The 23,679-nt window shown below is 35.9% G+C and overlaps 3 protein-coding genes across 16 annotated transcripts; 2 read left to right on the top strand and 1 right to left on the bottom strand.

The window, feature by feature from the left end:
- The first annotated feature begins 4 nt into the window (after positions 1–4).
- On the top strand, positions 5–5,631 carry LOC124301006 (cleft lip and palate transmembrane protein 1 homolog). The gene is made up of 7 exons (XM_046755601.1): positions 5–41; positions 793–945; positions 2,073–2,672; positions 2,936–3,053; positions 3,117–3,320; positions 3,480–3,617; positions 3,973–5,631. The coding sequence occupies exons 2-7, from the start codon at positions 814–816 to the stop codon at positions 4,731–4,733; spliced, it is 1,953 nt and encodes a 650-aa protein (XP_046611557.1). The 5' UTR covers positions 5–41; positions 793–813; the 3' UTR covers positions 4,734–5,631.
- LOC124301005 (E3 ubiquitin-protein ligase RNF8-like) lies at positions 4,989–11,696 on the bottom strand. Of its 3 annotated transcripts, none has more exons than XM_046755598.1 (8): positions 11,070–11,696; positions 9,844–10,714; positions 9,051–9,488; positions 8,513–8,639; positions 7,430–7,539; positions 7,048–7,155; positions 6,859–6,966; positions 4,989–6,577 (listed from the first exon to the last, which is right to left on the bottom strand). In XM_046755598.1, exons 1-8 carry the CDS (start codon positions 11,184–11,186, stop codon positions 6,402–6,404), a joined length of 2,055 nt encoding a protein of 684 aa, XP_046611554.1. In that variant the 5' UTR covers positions 11,187–11,696; the 3' UTR covers positions 4,989–6,401. The 3 variants fall into 3 exon arrangements, with proteins under 3 accessions (XP_046611554.1, XP_046611555.1, XP_046611556.1); XM_046755599.1 differs by having other exon boundaries at positions 9,051–9,485; XM_046755600.1 differs by having other exon boundaries at positions 6,405–6,577; positions 8,505–8,639.
- Positions 11,697–12,378: 682 nt separating this feature from the next.
- On the top strand, positions 12,379–22,515 carry LOC124301004 (ral GTPase-activating protein subunit beta). Of its 12 annotated transcripts, none has more exons than XM_046755594.1 (24): positions 12,379–12,532; positions 12,848–13,268; positions 13,651–13,677; positions 13,785–13,999; positions 14,306–14,489; positions 14,679–14,939; positions 15,565–15,750; positions 16,200–16,304; positions 16,400–16,540; positions 16,650–16,888; positions 17,014–17,244; positions 17,339–17,492; positions 17,577–17,684; positions 18,359–18,460; positions 18,654–18,794; positions 18,900–18,914; positions 19,108–19,268; positions 19,353–19,526; positions 19,607–20,016; positions 20,128–20,539; positions 20,687–20,999; positions 21,247–21,510; positions 21,749–21,998; positions 22,341–22,515. In XM_046755594.1, the coding sequence occupies exons 1-24, from the start codon at positions 12,497–12,499 to the stop codon at positions 22,456–22,458; spliced, it is 4,668 nt and encodes a 1,555-aa protein (XP_046611550.1). In that variant the 5' UTR covers positions 12,379–12,496; the 3' UTR covers positions 22,459–22,515. The 12 variants fall into 12 exon arrangements, with proteins under 12 accessions (XP_046611550.1, XP_046611545.1, XP_046611552.1 ...); XM_046755589.1 differs by having other exon boundaries at positions 18,308–18,472; XM_046755592.1 differs by lacking the exon at positions 12,379–12,532 and adding an exon at positions 12,539–12,665.
- Positions 22,516–23,679: the final 1,164 nt, after the last annotated feature.

Below are 23,679 nucleotides of genomic sequence, written 5' to 3'. Positions count from 1 at the left end.
CCAAGTGTATTTACGTAATTTACAGCAATTTTTACACGACGGTAATTCTAAACTTATTTTATTATCCGGTAACCTAAATAATTTGAAGCGCGTTATTCACGTTGTGTAATTGATCTCATCATGCTTGACACACGTTTACTGTCTCGTCATCCACGTGACATCCGTTCATCTAAATATTAGAAATACAAATGTTGAAATTCATTTTGTTTCATGTATCATTATCAACACTGATTTATCGCAGACGAAATGGCATTACCTTCCATAGATTGTTTTTAATACGTATAACTGAATTATTAAGCCTAAGCAACTTTACTCCTTTTTTACTCACAAAAACGTTGACTGAAGGACTTAAATTACAAATTCTCATCAATTAGAGTGGAATCGATTTTGCTTTTTTTGCTTAGATCATTCATCCATATGTGTAGTCGAATCAGTTTACTTTCCGTCAACAATTTCCACAGAATTGAGCAATTCAAACAAATTTATACCTAACAATTTATTCATCGATATGAGTATGATAAGCGTTGCATCCAACGTAATTGCAACGAATTTCAACTCAGTAAACATTTATCACAAAATCCTGAACGAATTTCAATTCGGATTGTAGATTTCAATGATTAAAGTTGTGGAACTGGGCCTTAGGGATCATTTTTTTCCTGTTAAAAATGTGTTGCGCAATTGCAACCTACTTGATGGGAATATCGAATCCCCTTCCACGCATAGTCTAGTGACTTCCGTCAGACTCGCTCCCCCTTTGTTTCTCCCGTCTCACACATCGCTCTCTCTCTCCAGCACTGTTTTTTCATCAATTGCATGAAAACGAAAATGGCGGGCGGAGAGGAAAACGAAAATCATCTTAACGGTGAGGAAAGGCAAGAAAACATGGAAAACCATCAAGGAAATGGAGAATTAGTGACAGCAGATGACCCCGATAATCCGCGAGACGTAAGTAAATCCCATTTACAACCCCGCCAGGACGAAAACTCCCGTTTCGTTGTGTCAAAAATTAATTAATACCAATTAGTCTGCGGAAGTTTACTCTCGATAAAAGTGTCGATTGCAAAAACCGCAACGCAGACGACAACTTAATACCATACGTCACCTGTGCACACGTAATTAATGACCACTTGTTTGCGGTGAGAAATAAACCCACGCCTAACCTAACCTAACCTAACATACATGACAAGTTCGCGAAATGTGAGATCAATACGCGAAATGGGAATCGAAATAAACGAAAATAGTCCGAAATGTTTTATCTATCACGTTGCATCGGCTTATCCCTGGAAATGCCAACTTTTCTAAAAATCCAATATTACTTTGAAATCGGGCTCTTCGTTAATATTATCAGATCATATGGTTTAACCTTCAAGTAACTGATTGTAAGAATATGACGGTATGCAGGGTCTCGCCAATCTACGATTCGCACTTCAGTTCGCAATTTCATAGAAAGCACCTCAAATGTCGCAATTTGGGTATGACAAATTCATATTTTTCTGCATTGCAAGGCATATTTGGTATGTAATAGGACAGCTTGACAAAGCAAGGACATCAGCAAAAAGCTGCATATCCCCATGCCTCGATACTCGCTACATAACTACAAGGTTTCGGACATCTGTTAAATAACTGGCCTTGATATAGTCGCGAAATTTTTTGCCGCTATTAATATATTATTGCAAAAGTTGAAGGTTTTAGAAACCTGTGCACGTGCATGTTTCAAAAAAATCGTACAGTCTGCAAATAATATTTCTTATCGTAGATTGTGACAGATTTATTCAACTGTTCTGTGTGCCGCTTCAGTTGGCAGTGCTCGTGTTTTTTCAAACCCTGTGTGTTCAAGTTTCTAATTTAGGCCATTTAGGTCAGATGCAAGTCACCTGTTTCTAATGTTACGCTTGCTGCTTGTTAATACACAAAAGTGTATGATTCAAATTATTCTCTATTGTGCAAGTTTGGACCAAGTGAAATTTTTCCAATAATCCACTCTACAATTTTTATCAATAGTATTTTTCTATTAGCGAATCTAAATTTTCTAGTATAATCTGTTTTATTAATGCAATGTCATTAAATTTCAGATTAATGCAGAGATTGACCAACAAAGAGAAAAGTATCAACCGACTCGTCTAGAGTCATTTTTCGCTGTCACCAAATCACTGATTATCAGAGCTCTCATAATTTACTTCATAAGTTCTTTTTTCCGGCGTCCTCAAACTGACCCAGCTACAACAGCAGCAGGAAGTAGTGGCAGTGCTGGTCCAGGCATTGCCAAAGTACCTGCGGTAAACATTTTTGAAAATGGAACACTGTTCGATCTGTACGTTTACTTGTCAGAAGCTGAAAACTTTAAGGATTACAAAGATCCAAATGCCCTAATTTGGTTGGAGTCTGGGATGATTTATGGCGATTGGTACAGTGGACCTGATCAAGATGGCACTAAAGTATTGAAGCACAAATTTGCACCGCCAGACCAATTAAAACATAATGGATCCATTTATTTACACATTTACGTTACTCCAAATGGAAAATCACCAGATCCTGGTGCAGGAAAAGGTGTTTATGCCGGACAGTATGTATCATACACAAAGAAAATGCTAAATAAATTTAAGAAAATCAAATACCAGAGGACGCACAATTTACTCACTGGGGAAACATCAGCCACAGCCGTAGAAATTGAGGTAACATTAATTTTGTCTAGCAAAATAACGGATATGCACCTATTTTGTAAAAATATTATGATCATATCGATTACTTTGTTTGTTGTTTCTTCAAAATTTAGATATCCACAGTAAATTCTAGAATACTGCTATTGTTCTGATTTTAATTTAACTATACTGTAGAATTCCTAAGAAAAAAGAAAATGATCATGGCAAATGATTATTCATTTTTTCATTTCAAACTTAGCGGGCATATTTACCTATAAATCTCTTCATTATTTCAGAAAGCAGAATCAATGAAGGAAGAAATTGTTTCACATTGGCATCCCAACCTAACAATTAATCTGGTGACAGATCAAACAAACTGGGTCCAAGGACAAGTTCCACCACCTTTAGACGAATGTGAGTGTGCTGATGAAATAAATCACTTGATGAAAATACGTGACCTCTGTTTCTTTTCTACAGATATTTACTTCCTACCTGGGGGAGCGAAGTACAAGCCAGTAATTTTCACCAATGATTTTTGGAACATGCAACGTGATTACCAGCCACTGAATGAGACAGTCACGGAACTTGAACTTCATCTAACATACCAGCCACTATCTCTATTCAAATGGCAACTCTATTCTGCTCAAACTATGAGGAATAAATGGACTTCATCCTTTATGGGTATTTAGTCCTTAAGCTTGGAAGTTTTCAAAATATATTTTGAAAGTAATGTGGAAAATCGTCTCCCTGCACAATTTTGAATGCCTTGGAATTTTCGCGAAGAACTGTTAACTTAGTTTGTACAATTATTGAACTCAGAAGTTATTTTTTTCTACTTAGGTGATGCAGCAGAGGAGGACGACAGTGATCAAGACACTTTGAAAGAAACGTTGTTAGAAACAAATCCGTATCTGCTAGGAATGACCATTGCTGTATCAATTCTGCACAGCGTTTTTGAACTTTTAGCCTTCAAAAATGGTGAGTAATAATTTTCACCCATTACTTTTCCAGTATACCTGAACAGTGAATTATTGAAATACAACCTTCTCAATACACAAGTAGCATATCTTATAAAGCAGTTCAAATAATAGATAAACATTTGTGATAATACAGGTGAAGATAACATTCTGCTTTACAACATAGCTTTTACTGTTACCTTGACTCAAAAATTTAAGACCTGATTTTTTTTTTTTTTGTAATTGACAAGTTGACTGCTTTTGCTTATGCTTCAACATATTTTCTTTTCAGTTCAGAAGGGTTAAATATGAAGCACATAATTTTTATTTCTCTTAAACAGCTGGCTAATACCATGTTTACTGTAATTGTTTTTCAGACATTCAATTTTGGAATAATCGAAAATCCCTTGAAGGGTTATCTGTCCGTTCAGTATTCTTCAATGTATTCCAATCTCTAATAGTTCTACTTTACGTACTGGATAATGAGACCAATACTGTGGTGAGGATTAGCTGTGCTATTGGATTGTGCATAGAAATATGGAAAATTAACAAAGTGGTGGATATCACAGTCAGAAGAGATGATAGGATCCTAGGAATAATTCCAAAATTATCATTCCACGACAAAGGGTCGTACGTTGAATCTTCCACTAAAGAATATGATAGACTCGCATTTAGATACCTGTCGTGGGCATTATACCCGTTGCTGGGTGGCTACGCTATCTATTCCCTCTTATACCTCGAGCACAAAGGATGGTATTCTTGGGTCCTTAATATGCTCTACGGATTTTTACTCACCTTTGGATTTATAATGATGACGCCCCAACTTTTCATTAACTACAAATTGAAAAGTGTTGCGCATTTACCTTGGCGCATGATGTCTTATAAATTCCTGAACACTTTCATCGATGACATATTTGCATTTGTTATAAAAATGCCAACGCTATACAGGCTGGGCTGTTTCCGTGACGATATTGTGTTCTTTATATTCTTATACCAGCGTTGGATTTACAAGACTGATCTCACAAGGGTAAATGAGTTTGGATTTTCTGGCGAAATGGAAGCTGAGATTAAGGATGGCGAAGGACAAAAAGCTATAGAAAATGCTCCGAAAACTGAAACAGATAAGAAAAAAGATTAACATTTAGCAAATGTGTTAAATAAGTGTTTGTATTCAGTTAATTAAATTTAAATAAATTTAACAAACCTAAAGTATTTAAAAATACGTCATCGTTTGTCATATAATAGTTACAATATTTAAAATTTGTAATGAACAAACACATATTTCATGTGATAATATCGTATCATTGCGATATAATATTACAATTAACCTTATTTAAAAACAAAGAAGGACAAGATACGTAAAAACGTAGGTGTACTGTTTTTCATGATTGAGCTTTTGTCTATTGTTGATATAAATCCGTGTGCGCATTGTGCAGCCGTGGTGTATGCGTGTATGCAGCTCAATTTAAGGTTCAGTAATACAACATTGAATTTTTTCAAGTTCCAAACATGTTTCTTCCGTCAGAATTGTTGAACTTCACCAGGTCATCAAACTCAACATCTTACAATTTGCATTAATTGTTCGTTAATATTTCGTAATATTAATTAGAAAGAAAAATATTTTTCAATGAAAGATTGCATGAAGTATGGCCTGATTTTCTGAACAGTTAAACTATCACACATTTGTTAAACATGTTCACTGTTACCTAATAATCAGTGCATATAACGTCGACTGGCACAAGAATAAATTTAATGCGATGACTAATCGTGAGAAAAAAATGTCTACCAAAATTCATAAAACACGGATCTCGTCTGTGTGCTAGTCCAACTTGTAACTTTACAAGTCACTAGACCATCTGCCTCATTATGACTAATTTCAACTATTTTCCATTCTTTATTCGATCGCGCGACATTACAAGAAGTACGACATAAGATCTGTATGTACCACTGTGTGATGAAATGTAGATACGTACTATTAGAAATGAATTTACCAATTGTTTTTAATAAATGATGAATATTCCTTGTTTACAAAATAATTTTTCATTTATTCTCTAACTGATTATTACAAGTATTACAACGTAAATTTTGGAGCAAAGTTCTTAAAAGTAATATTTGTATACAAGTAATTATTTTTCAATTTAATTCCATTTCTCCAGCAGTAAGTTTTGTATTCATTCACTGTAAAATGTACAGTGAAGTTATAATACTGCTGCAATCCAAGAAATGAAAAGTAATCATCTCAAAGCCTTGTACAACCAGTGTGCTGAATTTTAATTTATTTTCTTCTGCAAAATCTTTCAAAATTAAATATGATAACGTTTATAAGTTTTCGGGAATATTTCACCTTCCAAAATTGTTATCAACCCTATACGTAAATAATGACAACACTACTGACGAACTTACTGTAACAGAATAATTTCGATAACGTTAATCAATATCCGGGGATGTCTGAACTTAGAAAATAGATATCATTCAAATTATTAATATGGCTTTTCGAAAGTTTCCGAGTACTTTCGGTTATAGCTGATACACTGAATATGGAATATCGCGGGATGAACGAGATTGATGAGATTTAAATAACTGCGTATAATTTTCGACAGTAAGTGCTCAACTAATATTATCATCAAAATTTAATGACAATAATAATAATAATGCTATTCGTAAATGACCCAAATAAATCTGGTCGATAAGTCACTCAACGAAGCAACGAAATTTTACTCAATCGAGTGGATTGAAAATGATAAATATTGCATACACCTCAAAATCGTTTCTAGAATATGTTCAGTCACTTGTCAATCCCACAAAATCATGTGAATGGACATCCCGGAGCCCAATGCCCCCTGTTTCCGCAGGAATAGCAACTACCATATCCACCGTAAAGGGCACCAATTCGACCTTCTATATAGTCGTCCTGTGGTTCGCTCCAATAATCCTCATATCCATCGACTATTCCCGACCAGCTATCGTCGCTGCTGTGGCCATCTGAAGTCAGACATTGAGAAAAGATTCATGAAAGAGACCTTAATCGCCTTGCAAGTATCGCATAAAAAAAATTTCTAAACGGCAATACACCCTTTTAATCATCTTTTTAATTATTTGCCGAAAAAATATGCAAATTAATGTTCAAAACCGTAAATTTCAATAGTGAATGAGTCATTACTGACTCATCCTTTAAAAATTCATTCCAAAACTTTAATCATGAACGGTTCAGCCTTAAATCCTTCAGTTCGAAAAACACATACTATACACAGGATCGGACATACCTGAGTCGATTGAGATGTCCATGTTTCCGAAGTGGCTCTCCGGATCCTCAGAGGTCTGACTATAGGAGTAGACGGATGAGAGGGAGTTGGTATCCTCACCGTCGCCGTCTGTTGCAAACACAATCCAAAAAATTGGTATTTGTGTGCCATTCATTTGCCAGGTCAGTAAAGATAGAAAATTGTATATACCTGTTGACGTGCTCCACGTTGAACCGTCATCATCATCGTTGGTCTGTTGGGTTGTATTACCTGAACCCTGGGTGGATGCGGGTGTCTGTTCATGATTTGTGGTACCACCTGAAATAAATATAAATTGAAGTGACTGATGAATAACGTATATTGTGTTTTTTCAAATACTATCAAAAATTAACCCCATTTTTAGTTCATCTTACTGAAACCACATAATGGTACACATCTTGTACCAATCATTGAATATACTATAACACATATGTACATTCCAAGAAAACTCTTCAGTACTCATCAACGAATGGTAAGACTACTTCCTAGAATAGAATGGAACAGCACAACACAATTTCTGCAGGGTAATGAGGTCCTTTCTTTTTACACCTACCACTACTTGAGCGTTGTTGGCGATGTTGACCGCTTGACCCTGAGGCATTGTTCCAATCCGGATTGCTACCGCTTGTCCCGCCTGGGATGTGATTGTTACCGGCTGTCCGACTGTCAGATAAATTTTAATCGCTTGATATTTTCATAGTTATATGATTCAATTTTCATACAGTTATGCGGTTTATCTTTGAATAAAATCTTTTTTTTGTCCCGAGGGTCTAATTCAAAAAATACAGTATATCGAATATGAAAACCTTTTAATATTGTCATAGATGTATTGCTGGTGAAACTTAGGTAACAGGAAATGTTACTAAACCACGTACAGTCTCACGTTCATATAAAAATAATAATAAGTTCGAACATATTCTTAAACAGGCACACAATTAGATATGTTAATTCTAATAAGGAGAAATAACTTGGCCAAATCAGACGAAAGTTGCTTACAAACTTGAATAATATGGTAACTATCATTCTTGTTTACATGTAAACATTTTTCAACAAGTAAAATCAACTTCAGGATGTAGATAACATTAACAAAGCCATGTCGAAACATGTGAAAATCTCAATCTAAAGTACATGAGACTGTCATAACGATAATTAATTTTTTAACTAATTATTGACAAAGGGAAGTCATATTTAGTAAAAAGTACAATATAAAAGATTTTGAGTGTGTATATTATACATGCAATGAAAATTCCATTAAAAAATAAATTAAAAAAAGCATCAGGAATATTAAATTGTTTTCACGAAAAAAGTAAAGCACTAAGAGGCTGGCGCACATTTCGATTATACGTAAAAATAAAGGAAACTAATCATGAATACAAGTTTCGAACTCCTCAAACGCAAGGTGGTTATTTTTCATGGGTTGGTTACATATTTCAACATTTCAGTAGATGGCGCCTTTTTAAATTGAGATGGGTAATACAAGTATATGTCGATTTGAAAAATCCACCAGAAATTTCTACTCTACTCAATGTGAATGAATAAACGGTACATGTATACATCGCCCTACGTAGTAATGCTATTCGAATTAAAAGCTCATGTCAGTATCTATTGTGATGAATTTACACACTGACCTACTGACCTAGTCGCTGCTGTAGAAGTATTTCCAGTACGATTAGTATTTGTATTCGCGTTTCCTCCCCTACCTCGGCCTCGACCTTTCTTTCCACGTGCTTGATTCGCCGGTTGCTTTGCTGCCTTTTCGTATTCTGAAAAATATTAGTTTAAAGCTGTGAGAAAAATGTAGGATATATGGCATCTTGATTTCGACTTCTGATGTATCGTATTCTATATTAATAAGATTAGTACAATTAATTACACCACCTACCAGTTTATTATGGTATAAAATTTCAACAGATTTCGTATGATGGATACACTATCATAAATCAATCATAGCAAACGATTTGGAAATACTAATCGTTCCACCGACATTCACTGTCAGATGGTTGTAACTAATTTTCCTTTACTTAAAGTCAATAATACCTAATAGAATCAATAAAACCCACCGTTTTGGAAAAAAATGTATGTAATTTATACTAAAAACAATTTTACAAATTATAATACAGTGCAAAACTGGTAGGCGTTAGATTTTACAACAGATAGAGGAAGGCCGAGTTTACCTCTCCGTTCTTCAACAATATCTGTCCTTCGTTTCTTATATTCCACTGACAAGTTTTCCACCATTTTGTCAATGAAATTGTCTAAAACCAAAGATCGATTCATGGCAATTATTGCCGTTCTGCACACCGGACATTCTTTCTTTTTCTTCTCCCAAGTATCTATGCAGTACTGACAAAATGTGTGAGTACAATTCAGTGTTGTTGCTTTTACGAATAGTTCTGAACAAATACTACATGTCAACTGTTCATCCATGATATCGCCAACTTTGTTGAAGACGTCTTCATTAGCTGACACTGTGCTGCTCGGTGGAGCAGCTTTCTTCGTAGGTGTTTCTTTAGTCAAATCTATCGTATCTAGAATCGTCAGATGTGACTCATCAATAATCTCAACGTTTTCTGCCACAGTACCGAGGGCGACAACTTTTGCAGCTGACTCTGCTGAAAAATAATCATGACTAAATTATGTAACAAGAAACATTTGATTTTTTTTTTTCAGATTAACACTGCCACAATTTCATAATAAACTTAAAAAGGATACAATTTTTATTCTTAATAACTTTGAGAGAAAAAAAAAAAATCAACTATAATATGTGTAGATGCGAAATTTGCGTTCACGTAAAAAACAACATTACCTCATTAGAATAGGACAAGAAAAATTATGCAAAACTGAAGTGGCTATGCACGATTTTTTCAATATTAGTCATTTACTCCAGATTTGAGATGAAGAAATGACTTTAATCTATTTTACCCATCGTACCCACTCAACTATACTTTCCACAGTAGATAAAATTACCATTTTGTTTTTCAAGAGTAGTTTGAAGTTCATTGGCTTTTGATTCTATCTTGAGTAAAGCATCTTCCGTTTCCTTAAGTTTTTGTTCGATTTCAACCTTTTCACTCTGTAATTTTTCAGCAGTTTTCTTTTCTTCGCTGAGTGACTCGGTTAGCTTTTTGCACTCAATCTGTTGTTCATTTTTCAGTTTCTCCAACTGTTCTTTCATATTATTGACCAACATCTCTTTTTCTTTCCTACTAATCTCCAAGGCTTCTTCCAGCTTCTTTTTCTCCTCGTTCAATTTTGTCTCAAACTCTTGCCTCTCCTTATCTAATCGTTCCGACAACTCTCGATTCAGTTTCTCAAGATTCATTTCGGCCTGTTTGACTTCCTCTATATTTTTTTCCAGCATGTTGATCTGATTGTTTAAATGATCCTTTACTCCCTTTGCCGCTTCTCTTTCATTCAACAACTTTTGCAGTTCATTTTTCAACTCCAGTTGCTCGTTGTGTTTGGCTTTCATTTGTTCCGCAAGATTATCCCTTTCCATTTGCTGCGATTCTTCAAAAGTCTTTTGCTTCATAACAATATCTCGTAAATCCATCTCTGGCACGGACATCTTCGCCTTCTTGGCAAGCGGCTCACTCTTAGAGAGTAGTTGCACTTTGTACAAAAATTCAGACATCGGACCAAACCGTACAGAATCATTTATTTTAATCGTCCGTATTTCTCCTGGTGCCAACTGATTCCCATTGACAAAAGTACCAGTCGTACTGAAATCCTGTATCGTCCATTCGCCAACGTCTGAGCGTTTGATAATACAATGCTGCCTTGATATCGAAATATTAGCCAGTATCTCGTCGTTCGATCGTCCTCTACCTATTTTAAACTGCGAAAAAATGGGAAATGCTCATGATGTATAAATCGTGCTATCGATTCTGTCATAACTGTATAATGTATACAAAAGGATATAATTTGGTGGTAAAATCATATCTGTAAAAAAGAATATATATACTCGCAATTTGTTAACCTATGAAAAATAGAACACGGGTTCTATGACATGCAATGATTGAAATAGAACTGAACTGAAATATATTAAAGCTAACTGCTCGGCTCAAAGATGAGGAAATCTTTTGTGAGTGAGTGTTTGATAGAACATGGTAAAATTCGTGCATGAAACTCCTGACACCAATAAGAAGTTGGTGAAGTTTATAGTGTGAGTAATGTTATTCCAACTGTAATACCTCATTTTTGTCAATGTGAATGAAACTACTTGGATCGGTATTTTCAACGTTGACAAGCACGGCCTCCAGACTATCAGACATGTTTCTTTTCGAACTATGACTTTCCTGTTCTTCCATCGTGGTTGATGAATGTTCTTGACAATTTTCAAAAACTTGATGGCGACCGCAGCCGATCTTGCGTTAATTATCAAAAACACGCCGAATATCACATCAAAATCGGTTAATTCATGTTATAACATTGCGTGCTTTGTTTTGGGAACGAGGAATCGCTCAGGGAACTTGCTTCAAAACCTGCAAAACACTATCCTATTACCAAAGCTAAACTCATGTAAACAAAAGCAGCTCGCGCAGCATAGGAAGTGAAAAATTTCACTCTCTCTTTTTTTTATCGCCGAAACGATAACCTTTCATCACAGCGAATTAAATCTTTTGCATTATCAGTAGTATTTCGAATTGACGCAATTCTGAACCCTCACTGATATTTCACTTATCCCACTTTGAATCGATAAATACACCGTTATGATTTAATGTACTTGAAGTTATGCATCAAACTTAAAATACCGTTGTTTATCTTTGTCAATGCACTTGCAGCAAATTTCTGGCAATGCGCAACCAGCGGAAGTTTATTGTGTGGCGACCTCTCGACAACGACCAGGTTCGCCCGTCGTCAGAGCTGAGAGCAGCGCCCCAGATCGTAAGCGGCAGCGTAAGCAGACGCTGACGTTCCGTCTCTGCGACGAATGATCGTTCGAGAACTCACCACGCGCGCGCGCCCAAGAAAGCAAGACCTGTTACACTCAGCCAGAGCGGTGGCAAAAAGAACCGCGTGATACATACCTCTGAACTCTTCAATAAACGATAACTCATTATCTGTGATACATCCAGGTGTACCTATCATTTAGTTACCCGTCCTCCCTTGAATAAAGCTAATGTAACAAGAAAGCCAAAATTGTGTTCTCAAATACTGGTTCTCAACCCAGAGTCTTATGCGTAGTTCACTTAAAATGATTAATGATCAGATTTGTTTGGTTCATTTATTTATTGGACGTCCACAGGTTTTCTCATTTTTTTCATTACAAAGAGTTGATTGCTCGGATTAAATTTGTATGACCAAAAATCTGTTTCATCATTTACACACCTATCTTTGATAACTCGCCCACACTCGTAGTTTGTTTCTGTTTTAGGCTCGTAGTTTTGTTAATACCCATGAAGCAAACCAGCTAGTGCGCATGCGCATTGCGCGCAGAGTTACTTTTGCCAAATTACCGCTAGGTGGATGGATTTCGGATTAGGTTTGCGTTGCTACTGCCAGCTTTTCAGCTACACGAGCTATATTCGAAGTTTTCTGGCTGAGTTTGACAGGTCAGAGTAGGAAGTTAATTAATTATTCCTTTTCAATCGTACGTCATACTTGCGCATGGTAATCTATGAATTTAGGCGTATTCAACAGGGTTAATCTCAAGGTAACTTATACGCCTCACAGTCCAGCATTCGATATTACGTTTGACACGTAGACTATCGTTGATGCAAAGCCCGACACTTGTCAAAGTTGCATGTATAACCTCAATAATGACTGGGCCAAGAAACTCGATCTCGGTAAATTATTAAATAATCGTCGGAGATAGCAAACGAAAGGTTAATGATGTCTTTTAACAATGGAGAAATTACGGCCGAACGATATTCTCGTAGAAAATTAAATATCACGACATCGCATATATGCGTTTCAGAGTTTAATAACCATGTTTTTATTTTCATATCGTAACCTTACCTCTGCACAGGATTCTGGAGGAGGAATGTATTCAGAATGGGCCTCCCTGAGCACACTGGTTCAGAATGGCTCAGAGGACAGCCAGAGCGTTTTAAAAAAATTCCACCCTGTAGCTGGACGAGAAGTAGCGCTCTCGATCGTTCGTCAGCTAGCTACTAATCTTGGCATAACACAGGCAGCTGAGCACAGCCCGTTGACTACGGATCGAGAAGTTCAGTGGTGTATGGAAGTCATTTGCTTCGGACTTTCGTTGCCATTGGCGGAGCATGATACTGTCAGAGACTGTGTTAATGTCTATTGCGAATGGCTATCTGCTCTGTATTCATCGCCAAAAATTTCTGTACCAAGACCCATTGTCGAGGACCCAAATTTTTATGCACGTAAAATAATCAGCCACTTCCATAATTTATTTGTACCAAGAAAGGGAGAAGGTAAGATATGTTTAACACTGTTTTTTGTTGTTTTTGTTGTTAGTTCAGTTGGTGAGATTGTAATAACAAGAATGTCTTTCAAGTTAATGCAATATTACTGATCAGTTTAATAATAATTAATTTATAATTACAACATATAAGTCTTTTAGAAAATAATCTAAGCACAGTTTTAGAATCATTTGTCTGTTTTAAAGTTCTATTAGCTAGTTAGTTGAAGTTATTTTGTATCAACTTACAATGGGAACAAAATAACTTTTAAGGCTCAGTTTGAGTGATTTTGCGACTATTTTTGTTCCTTTGATAAAACTGTACCAATTGTTTATTGTCTCACGTAACCCTTATCAATAGACTAACCAATTTTTTCTATATTTCTTGTCCATAGTCTGGCCATTTTTGTACCAGGATTTAGGTAAAGGACTAAACTAACACTTTCTGCACTTGTCTTTTAATATCTTAGGTATCTTGAGTATTTTCTTCATTTTTTGTTGTATAACAATTTGTTACACTCTTTTGCAGGGGCTGACACAATAAATAGACAAGCTGTGCTATGTCACAGGGTGCTCAGAACTCTCCAGCAAGTCGCAAGAGGACCTGCAACTTTGGAGAGAGAAACATGGGAAAGCTTATTATTGTTTTTAATTGGAATAAACGATGCTTTATTAGCGCCACCTGCTGTTAGAGAGGATGCAGGTGAACAGCTATGTGAAAGAGTTCTTGGTGTATTGTTGGAGGTAAAAATTACTCAATGCTTTTGAGAAAAATAACAAGCATTTAAAATTAGTGAAGCTGAAGTTAGCAGCTAGAATTCACAGCCAAACGTATTAAACTTTTCGGAAATAGAAAAATGCAGTTCAGTTTTATTCTCATAATCCTATAAAAGTATTACAGATTAAAGGTATTTAACAAAAATTTGATTTTCGGTCTTCGCTACATTATTCGAATGAACATTAGAACGTTTGGCTGCTAATTCTGGCTGCTATCTTCAGTCTCGTTTATTTCAGACCAATTCATATATGGAGAATGTCACTTTGTTTCAGGTATGGCTCGTCGCCTGTGAACGCAATTTTCCATCTCCTCCACTGTGGCGCACATTACGAGAATCGTGTTTACGATGGCGTCATAGATTAGCTCTGGTAGAGCAATGGAATCGTGTTTGTTTAGCTCTGACCGCAAAATTACTGCAAGTTATGTACGGTCCAATGTTTCCAGAATTAAAAATCAGTAAGTAGTTTTAGATTAAGAACCATCTGCTTGCCGAGATCCTCTTAACTCTAGTGTCCTACATTTGGACTGATCAACGAGATTACTACTTTTTTTTGTTCGAAAATGTGAAATAATGAAACTCTAATTAAATTTTACTAACATTAACGTATGAATTGTCAGAGTTTTGAACATAATGATACAAACTAGGTGACGAAGACGCACACCTGGTACCTCAAACAATGTCTGATGAAGCAGTGGCACAATCGTGGTACAGATTACTACGAACTGTTGGCGATCCAGTAGATTTGTGCCGACCAGCTGTAGTATCTCAAACACAAGCATTTTTACAGTACGCTATCGCTAGTCAAAACGTGGTTGATCCATGCCAGCATCCCTGCTTACAGGGCTTACCACAAATATTTCTAAAGGCTATCAAAGGTATTGCTGGTCAAGTTGATGCTTTTTTGGGTGAGTAGAATCCCCGACATTATGATTATATTTGTAATATCATGTGTATATATCATAAAATTTACCACATTAATGAATTTCGTTATATCTTCATAAAAGGTTTCAAATATTTGTACAATTTTCGAACTGTACGTATCAATAATTCAACAGCAATATTTCCCATTCCATAAAATACGATAATAATTCAAGCTAAGAAGCTGGGTCTCCATTTCATTACTGTTTGTCAAAGCGGTAGTGGCTACAGTTGTTTCTCTGTTCACTTATACAAATGTGGGTGGTTTGAAGCACGTTTTTCATATTTATATGTATGGGGGAGGCGTTAGTGAAATCCTTTGATTTATCAGAAATGTGTCGATACACACCAACTAGATAACACCTTGATGAAAACTTGATATGTTTAGTGAAATTAATCTGTATAATCTGTTTTTGTTCAATTTCTCAGTGTATTACAGATTAAAAAAAAAATTTATTACAAGGTATAAATTAAATGTACATATCACATTGTAAAGTCTTATTCAAATTCAAATATCACATACCACTTACATCGCTATCAATGCCAAATCCAGCACTTTTGCAATCTTTTCTACTTTTTGGTTGTGGTCGCATGGCAATGCGAATGTTCCAGGGGTATCACAGGCTTGCTGCTGGGAGGAGTGTTGCATCACTAGTGTTGCATCTGCAAGTGGCGGAGGTGGTGGTGTGGCGGGAGATAAAGCTGGCGGTAAGGATCAGCCACAGCCCTCCCCCACACCACCAACACAGCGAAGACTGGCCAAAAGTTTCAGTGTCACACCTTCTGCTGTTACTAAGGGTATTATTATTAGTGCACTGATTTACCACTACAATTCTTACACCAACTCCTGCATTTATGTCATTCATGATGTAATAGCGCAAGATGCAATACCTTTGAACCTATGAGATCTGCGAAATTACTTTGTATTTTACAGTTATACATACAAATAATATCTATAAACCTATGAGAGCAGCTTCCTGAATACAATTTACTTGTTAGCACAATGCATCACTACTATGAAACTTGTCTTTGCACGTTGCTATTCTGTTACACAAGATGGTTAGGAAATTCCATTTATTGGCACATTTACCATCTCAGCATATGCTTTAGTTTTTACCAAACTTTTGACGACTCTTATGCAAAATATTTATAGGATTTTGGAAAATCTGTTATAGCTAACTGAAGTGCTTCTTAAAAAAAATCATATATTTACAACTTATCATCATGTGCTTAATTTTATTGATCAGGAATCCCAAAAGCTTCTCTAATTGGATTAACAACAAGTCGCATATCTAGCAACCCGCCTGCATCGACCCCCAACTCTGGCCCCTCATCAACTTCGAGCATAACGTGTAAGGCTAAATGAGGTTGTAAGAAGCTGCTATAATGGAATGAAACTTTAGATGAGAAAAATGTTGAAAATCATGTTAAAATCTTACCTTTTTAGCTGTAACATCGCTAGGCCAAGACATCAGGCCTCCATTAGCACCAGGAAGGCCAAAATGTAACAGTATATTACATTTGTTTGGAGAATGGCTTTTCGAAGCAGCTTTTATAGGCACAGATGGATGGTCACAAAATTTGCCTCGTAAGCGTTCATTTTCAAATTTTATATCAATCTGCAAATAGGTTGAAATATTTTTGAATTTGCAACCAAGTCAGTTAACAGATACCTATAATTTGTAAAATTATTACAGAGCCATCAGGTGCTTCAAAGCGTCCATCATCAGTTCTTGTCGATGGACCAAGTTCATTGCAAGAAACAACTAGTGAAATCCCACCATCGCTTGGTATTGACCGTTATGAATCAGGTAGAGCCGAAGCTATGGGAGCACTTTGCAGGATATTTTGTGCAAAGAAGACTGGGGAAGAAATTTTGCCAGTTTATTTAGCTAGATTCTATCAAGCTATGTATCACGGCCTTAAAATAAACGAGGTAATCGCAAATAATCGTCTTTTCTCTTGGATCTCAACAATCGTGTATTCAGATGGGCAAACTTTTATCAGCAATTTACACTACGCTATTCTGAAATGATGAAACGTTCATTTTACATTTTTTAGACACGAGAATGTGGAGAAACTTTGGCCAGTATTTTGTTAAATTCAGCAGACTTATTTCGTCTTGATCTTGACGGTGTACAAGTATTGGTGCCAGCCGTTATATCTGCTTTGGAAATTGTGCTACCAGAAAAGGAACTGAAATTAAAGTCAAATGCTGTGTCCAGAATCGAATTGAGAAGAGCTTCTATACATCTGCTGATATCTATGCTGACACTTCCGCTAAATCTACAGGTAATGGTAACATCCGTTTGTTGATGAATCAATGATTTCAATGCTTTCTGTAAAAGTTATATTTTGGCTTATGTGCATTTTTTTTTTAATCTAGAACTTGCCTATCAAGGAGTTACCGTCTTTAACAGCGATAATCAATCAGGAGAAGAATCCAGTGACGTTTGTACAATTAAAACCCAGACTCATGAACTTGCTAATAAATGCATTACAGGTCGAATCTGATCCCTTAAACACACACATGCTCTTAGGTATGATTGAGATATTAGTTGACAAGTTTTATCCAACTCTTCTCTTTGTGCAAAGATGTTTTTCATTTTTCACTGTTATTACAGGGGGGTTGATGTTGAGCGTACAAGACTCGGCAGCTGCTGAAGAGGTTGAACAAGTAACTCAACCTGATACAATCACCAGTGATACTACAACTAATTTGCTATCATCAGGTAATAAGACGTCTAAGGAATCAGTTGTTATTACGATTGAATTAACAGTAATTATTATTTGGGATACTATTTTTTTTAAAGAAAGACACACTTTTTTCCGAATTTTTCAAGCAGAACAAAATTTCATTGTTATTTATTGCCACGTTGTAACTGAGCCCTCGCACTGTTTCGTTTGATAAATAGCATGTACTAATTGAAAAGTTAATCAGTTTGCTCAAAGCACAATATTTTTTAAAATAAAGTATGCTACAACTCGCAGGGTTCAAAGAGTAAATTCAACAATATACATGAACAGTGATTCTCAATTTCGATTTGTTATACAAACGAATTTGGCTAATTGTACCATTTTCGTTTTCATCGAAACGTGGTATATTTTCAATAATGGCGGTCTTGCACACTAATCACAAGTTTAACCTGCAAGCATCTCGTTTTATTGTAATTTTTAGCTTGCGATAATTTGTATCGACCGTAAGAGAACAGGTTTGCTATGGTGTGAAATTTGCATTTGATTTTGCAACACAAACACCTGCTCTTAAAACTTTAGTTTTGTCGTAACAATCACCATTTTATCTTTAATTGCTTCTCACGCTTCTGTGACGTGTTGTTTCTCATTTTTATTTTGGGTTGTGTTCCGTTGCGCATTCACCATTGTACCATCATCACCTGCTTGATAGTCGCCAGTGATTCAACAAGTCAAGTAAGCATTTCCAGTGATCTACGTTCACTTGGAGATGGCTCTGATATTGTCACACTTCAAGAGGAAACCTCTGCCTTTGGTAAATACTTTGGTAATTATTTCTGTACTGCAGTACTGAATTGTTGTGCACTCACCGATTGTCCAAAATGTAATTTAATCTTGACGTTAATATCACCAATTGTAAACGTATTTGACTGTTTATCTACCACATCCATGCAAAACGTTCATCAAAGGAACTTTCAGGCTAAATTCGTATACTGATTTTGTTACAGATTCTGCACATGCTCTTTTTGTAAGAGCCACATACTTGGTATGTCACAGATTAATATCATCGTGGAAAACAGACTTGAACATTTCATTAGCAGCATTAGAATTGCTAGCAGGTTTAGCAAGGACGCATATTCGAGAGACAGGTAAATATTTCGGTTTATTCTATGTTGTACTATAACAAGAGATTTGCGATTGTTTCGTACTAAAACATCATGACTAATCAAAGCAACATTACATATGTCAAGCAGCTCGGAAGCTAACAGGTTGGACTTCCAATTATGTTTTGTGTAATACCCAAAAAGCAATTAGCTCCCATCACGTTCTATCATTTCTTCAGTAAAAAAGTTTTTGAGTTTTTAGGAATATTAGAAATATTGAAAATATCATAGTATAAAGAATGTCTTAGAAATAATTTGAATAAGTTGTTCAAAACCTTATAACAACATATTGTCATAGATGCTCTTGAGTGTAAACGAGCAGTAAAATGGTTGTGTGATTATATCACTTACCAATGTTGGCGACCACCACCAGCTCATTCTAAGGACTTGCATTCATCTATTGTCGCAGCGTTCACTTGTCTAACCACATGGTTATCTGCTCACCCACAATTATTACAAGTTTGTACAAGACAATCAAGATGTTTGAATGATTTCTTATTTATGCCAGCTGAATTGGTTACTAATAACGATAAACATTTACAGGACAAGGATTGTCTTACAACAGTTTTGGAAGTAGTTGAATTAGGTGTGTCTGGTACCAAGAGCATTGGCAAGCCAGGAGAGCCAATTAAAATGAAAGATGAAAAAGAATTAAAACCAGCATCAATGCGAGTTAGAGACGCAGCTGATGCACTCCTGACAATTATATTAGAACAGGTAAGTTCTATTCGGAATGAAGTCTATAAACGAACGATCATGTTAGTTAAATATTTTAATTTCAATAATTCTACAATCAGGTAGGATATTTTCCAAGTGCCTGTGGAGCGCAATCTCTTTCTTCCCTACTTGACGAGGTTTTGCTACTTCGTCACTGTAACAGCTGGACGGGCGGCCGCGTAGCTCGACAAGCTGCAGTTGAACGATTCCGTTACTTTGTAGCTGAAAATGCTACGATGCTAGCTCTGCTAGAAGAGCCGTTAGGGAATGATCAGGATCCACAACCTACTGTTACAGTGTTAATAAGAGGTCCATTCGGTCGACATGCGTGGACAATGCAACTTAGACATTTACCCAGGCACAAATCCAGCGTGAGAAGTATGAACACAAATCCTGGGCGCCCATTGCCTTTGGCCGAGGCTACACCAAGACCAGATTATAAGCCGAGATTTTTCCCTGATAATGTTGATCGCATTCCACATTGTAGAGTGTAAGTAGATATTGACATGCAGTAACAGTTATTCAAATGATTGAACAAGAATTGAGGCTGTTGATTTGGCATCAAGTTAATTATTGATATTCTTGATTGTGGATATAATAGGGATGAGTCAATACCAAGCTTGGATGCAGTAATGAATGATAATGATACAGTAAAAAACGAGCATCATCTTTTGTCACAATTACTGGAGAGACAAATCAATCTGGAATCAAAGTCCAGTAATGATTTGGCTCGAAACGCAGATGACAAGATTGAAGAATGTACCCCGCCAAAAATTTGTCACGAATTTCAAACAGCCAGATTGTTCCTCAGCCATTTTGGATTCTTGAATTTAGACCAAAATGACAACGAAAATTCTACCACGAGCGGGCTCACAGCTTTGGATCCGTCAATGCCTGGATTCTGCACAGACTTGGAAAGTTTGGACCACACAAGTCCGAGAACCTGCGACACAGTACATGTATTTTACGTTCGAGCTGGTCAAAAATCTGCTGAAGAAATACTCTCTAATGTGGTGAGTTCGATTCCTGTCCACTTCTACAGTATGTACAGATTTGAATGAAGAATTCAATGGAGCCAAATGAATACTTGAGGGGTTGATCTTTGAATCTACACCTGAAACTGATATCATCTCTTTTTGTCGATAAATTATACGCAACAGCTACATGAAACGAGCGTATCTCCACATTTTTTGGAGTTCCTGAGTTCACTTGGCTGGCCAGTCTCAGTGTCATCTCATGCAGGATGGACCGGACATGTCTCTACATCCTGGCGTGCTACAATTCCAGTTACTGTACCGCAACCGGCTCATAGCGATCATGGCGGTGCTTTGTATAATGGCGACACGCATATTTTATACTGGGCTGATGTGAGCTCAGAAGTGGCGTTTATAGTGCCGACACATTTGATGGGGAACATGAGCTCCGATTCCATTGATGAGTCTAATTATAATAGTGATATAAGCGGTGGCCAAGGTAATGCAAATACACATGACTTGGATTATTTACTTTTTTAGTTTCATTGTAGCCCCTCAATGATACTCAACAAATTTTTAAACAATGATGTGAGATATGAAAATACTCTGTGGTAATTCTCAAAGATTTTTTGAAATATGTTTTAGCCATGCCCATATTTTTTTGATTGGTATAATTTTGTTTCTTTGTTTCAGTTTTGCTTTACCAAATTCTCTGATCCTATTTGTGGCAAAAATTTTCATTCTAGCTTGGTTCGAGCGAAGCGTTAGTGAAAGTGCTGGAACCCGTTCGTATTCGGTTAATCAGTCAGGAAGTCAAAATTCTCGAACTATGTCGTTAGACCTTGACAAACAGCCTCCCAGTTTACCAGGCTCTGGTCCATCCAGCACATCAAGTGGGGATCCAATTAAACCTAGAAGAAGCACGAAGCACAGTCTCCCTATGCAAACTGATACAAGAATATTAGTTGTTTGGCTAGAGAGCTTAGAAGATCACTTGCAATTTCCAATCGGTAAGTGAACAATAAATCTTCGTCCACTCGTTACATCAAAGGGCAATTCTTATTCAATGTTAAATAGTTATTGTGAGGTGAAAATAGAACCTTAAACTGAACATTTGATCAAAGTAAATCGACTAGTTTATTAACCTTTCAATTATCAAGCACAATTGAATGTATGTGTCTGTCACCCATTTTTATGCATTGTTATAAATGTACAGCTAATCAGTAACAATCTGAACACTTACTGCAGCTGACCTTCTATCTTGCACTCATACTGGTCTCGAGCATTCCAATGGTGTAAGGCCTTCTGACGTTCAAGTCATTTTTTTACATTCACTGTCGAGTGGTTTGATGAGAGTAAGACTACAAGGCCCTGTATCTAGAATAAATTTAGCTATTCCATTGGTTGATGGCATGGTGCTGTCTCGACGGGTGTTGGGCACATTAGTCAGACAAACCGCTTTAAATATGGGACGTCGAAGAAGGCTGGACAATGATAGGTAAGTGTTTTTCAAAAATGAAGCACACAGATGACTGTTCAAATTTTAGTTAAGAGGTAATTTTGAATGTATATGTATAACTAATGCTAGTAACAAAGTTTTTGCCTCAACGAAAATAATGCATTTTTCTGGCTTGCGATTATCTAGCAATTAATTATGTATGATATACAAAATATGTGACCGCGAAACGCTCGATATTCAAACTTTATGGAACCAATATATGTAATTTGCTTTTTTACATAAATTTTTGGAGTCTAAAGTGAAGAGAATAAAATTGTTACCAAATTTTCAAACTTCAAAAGAAGAATTTATATAATGAGTTTTTAATTACTATTCTTTCAGCTATCACCCACCTCATGTTCGCAGACGATTGAAGGTCCAAGACATGGTTCAAAAATACCGATGCAACCTTAGTCAGCCCGAATTGTTAACATTTTTGTTCAGCAGTCCTCAAAATTAAAAAAAAAAAACAGTTTATTGTCTCTATTAGTACTTTTGCTGCAACAATACCGATATCCACAACATATTACAGCTCCCTGATTACAGCCAACAGCAAACCCAGTTAGGATCTGAACTTTCAACTCGAGAATATATAGACAAGAATATCAATCTCTTTATTTCAGTTAGCAAAATGAAAAATTCCGCGAACAATAGATCACGAATGTATGAAATCCAGCTCACACATTTCTGCATCATGTGATAACAATACTGTGGTCTTATTAATGCAAACGGTGTTTATATAATATATGATATATAATAATGGCACTGATTGCATGTATGAAAAAAGTAATAAGGTCTTGATTAATCTAGTTATAAATGAATCTCTTTTGTATCGACGTGATTGTCGAATGTTACATGTTATCAGACTAATCACTTGTTTAACGGCTGCTTCTAGTTATGCAGTTTATCACACAATAGTTTATTTTTCGAAGCAACTCTATTAGTAAATATTTTTCTTCTTTTGGAAAAGGTTTGAGAAAAATGTCGACATAATATTTCCATCAAGGTTTTGAAATCTTATCGTATTATCTTCATGTTTTTCATACATACTTGGCACTAATGTATTATGTATTTTAATATTACTTGTTTAATATTATCATCAGCATTCCGTCAACTACATAGTAGAACATATGGAGTTTGAGACTCACGTATATAATATCATGAATCAAGGATATATATATAGTTGAATTATAAATAGCTATTTGTATTTATTAATATGTAAAAAATACAAGAAAGTATTACGACAATCTTTGTTTATATATCATAATAAATTATTTCTCCTACGAATAACAAAGAATTTTTATTCAGTATTTTTCGGATGTTTTGTAAGCTGAAATGTGTACACAAGTATATTCTTCGTTGGAAAAGTGTGACTATTAGTCTAAGAACATGATGCGAAGGCATACATAGAAAGTGATATTGCGAAAAAAAAATAGAACAGAAAAATCAATACTCCTTTATTTTAGGCTAACTTGTACATACACATATCAACACATTCATCGTATTCATTTGCATATTTTAAAACGGGAATGAATTATTCTCTCGAAATGTCTGGAGAGAACATTTGATCAAAACTGTTCACTTGATTTATTATAGACTTATAAAAACTACTTGGTAAAATTTATTCGCTGCAAAACTCAACAAATTCCCCCGGAGTTTTCAGTAAAATTTCAGTATTGGT

Source organism: Neodiprion virginianus, chromosome 3 (genome assembly GCF_021901495.1).
Source record: "Neodiprion virginianus isolate iyNeoVirg1 chromosome 3, iyNeoVirg1.1, whole genome shotgun sequence".
In the NCBI taxonomy this organism is placed as follows: domain Eukaryota; kingdom Metazoa; phylum Arthropoda; class Insecta; order Hymenoptera; family Diprionidae; genus Neodiprion; species Neodiprion virginianus.
This window is presented reverse-complemented; position numbering and strand designations above follow the sequence as displayed.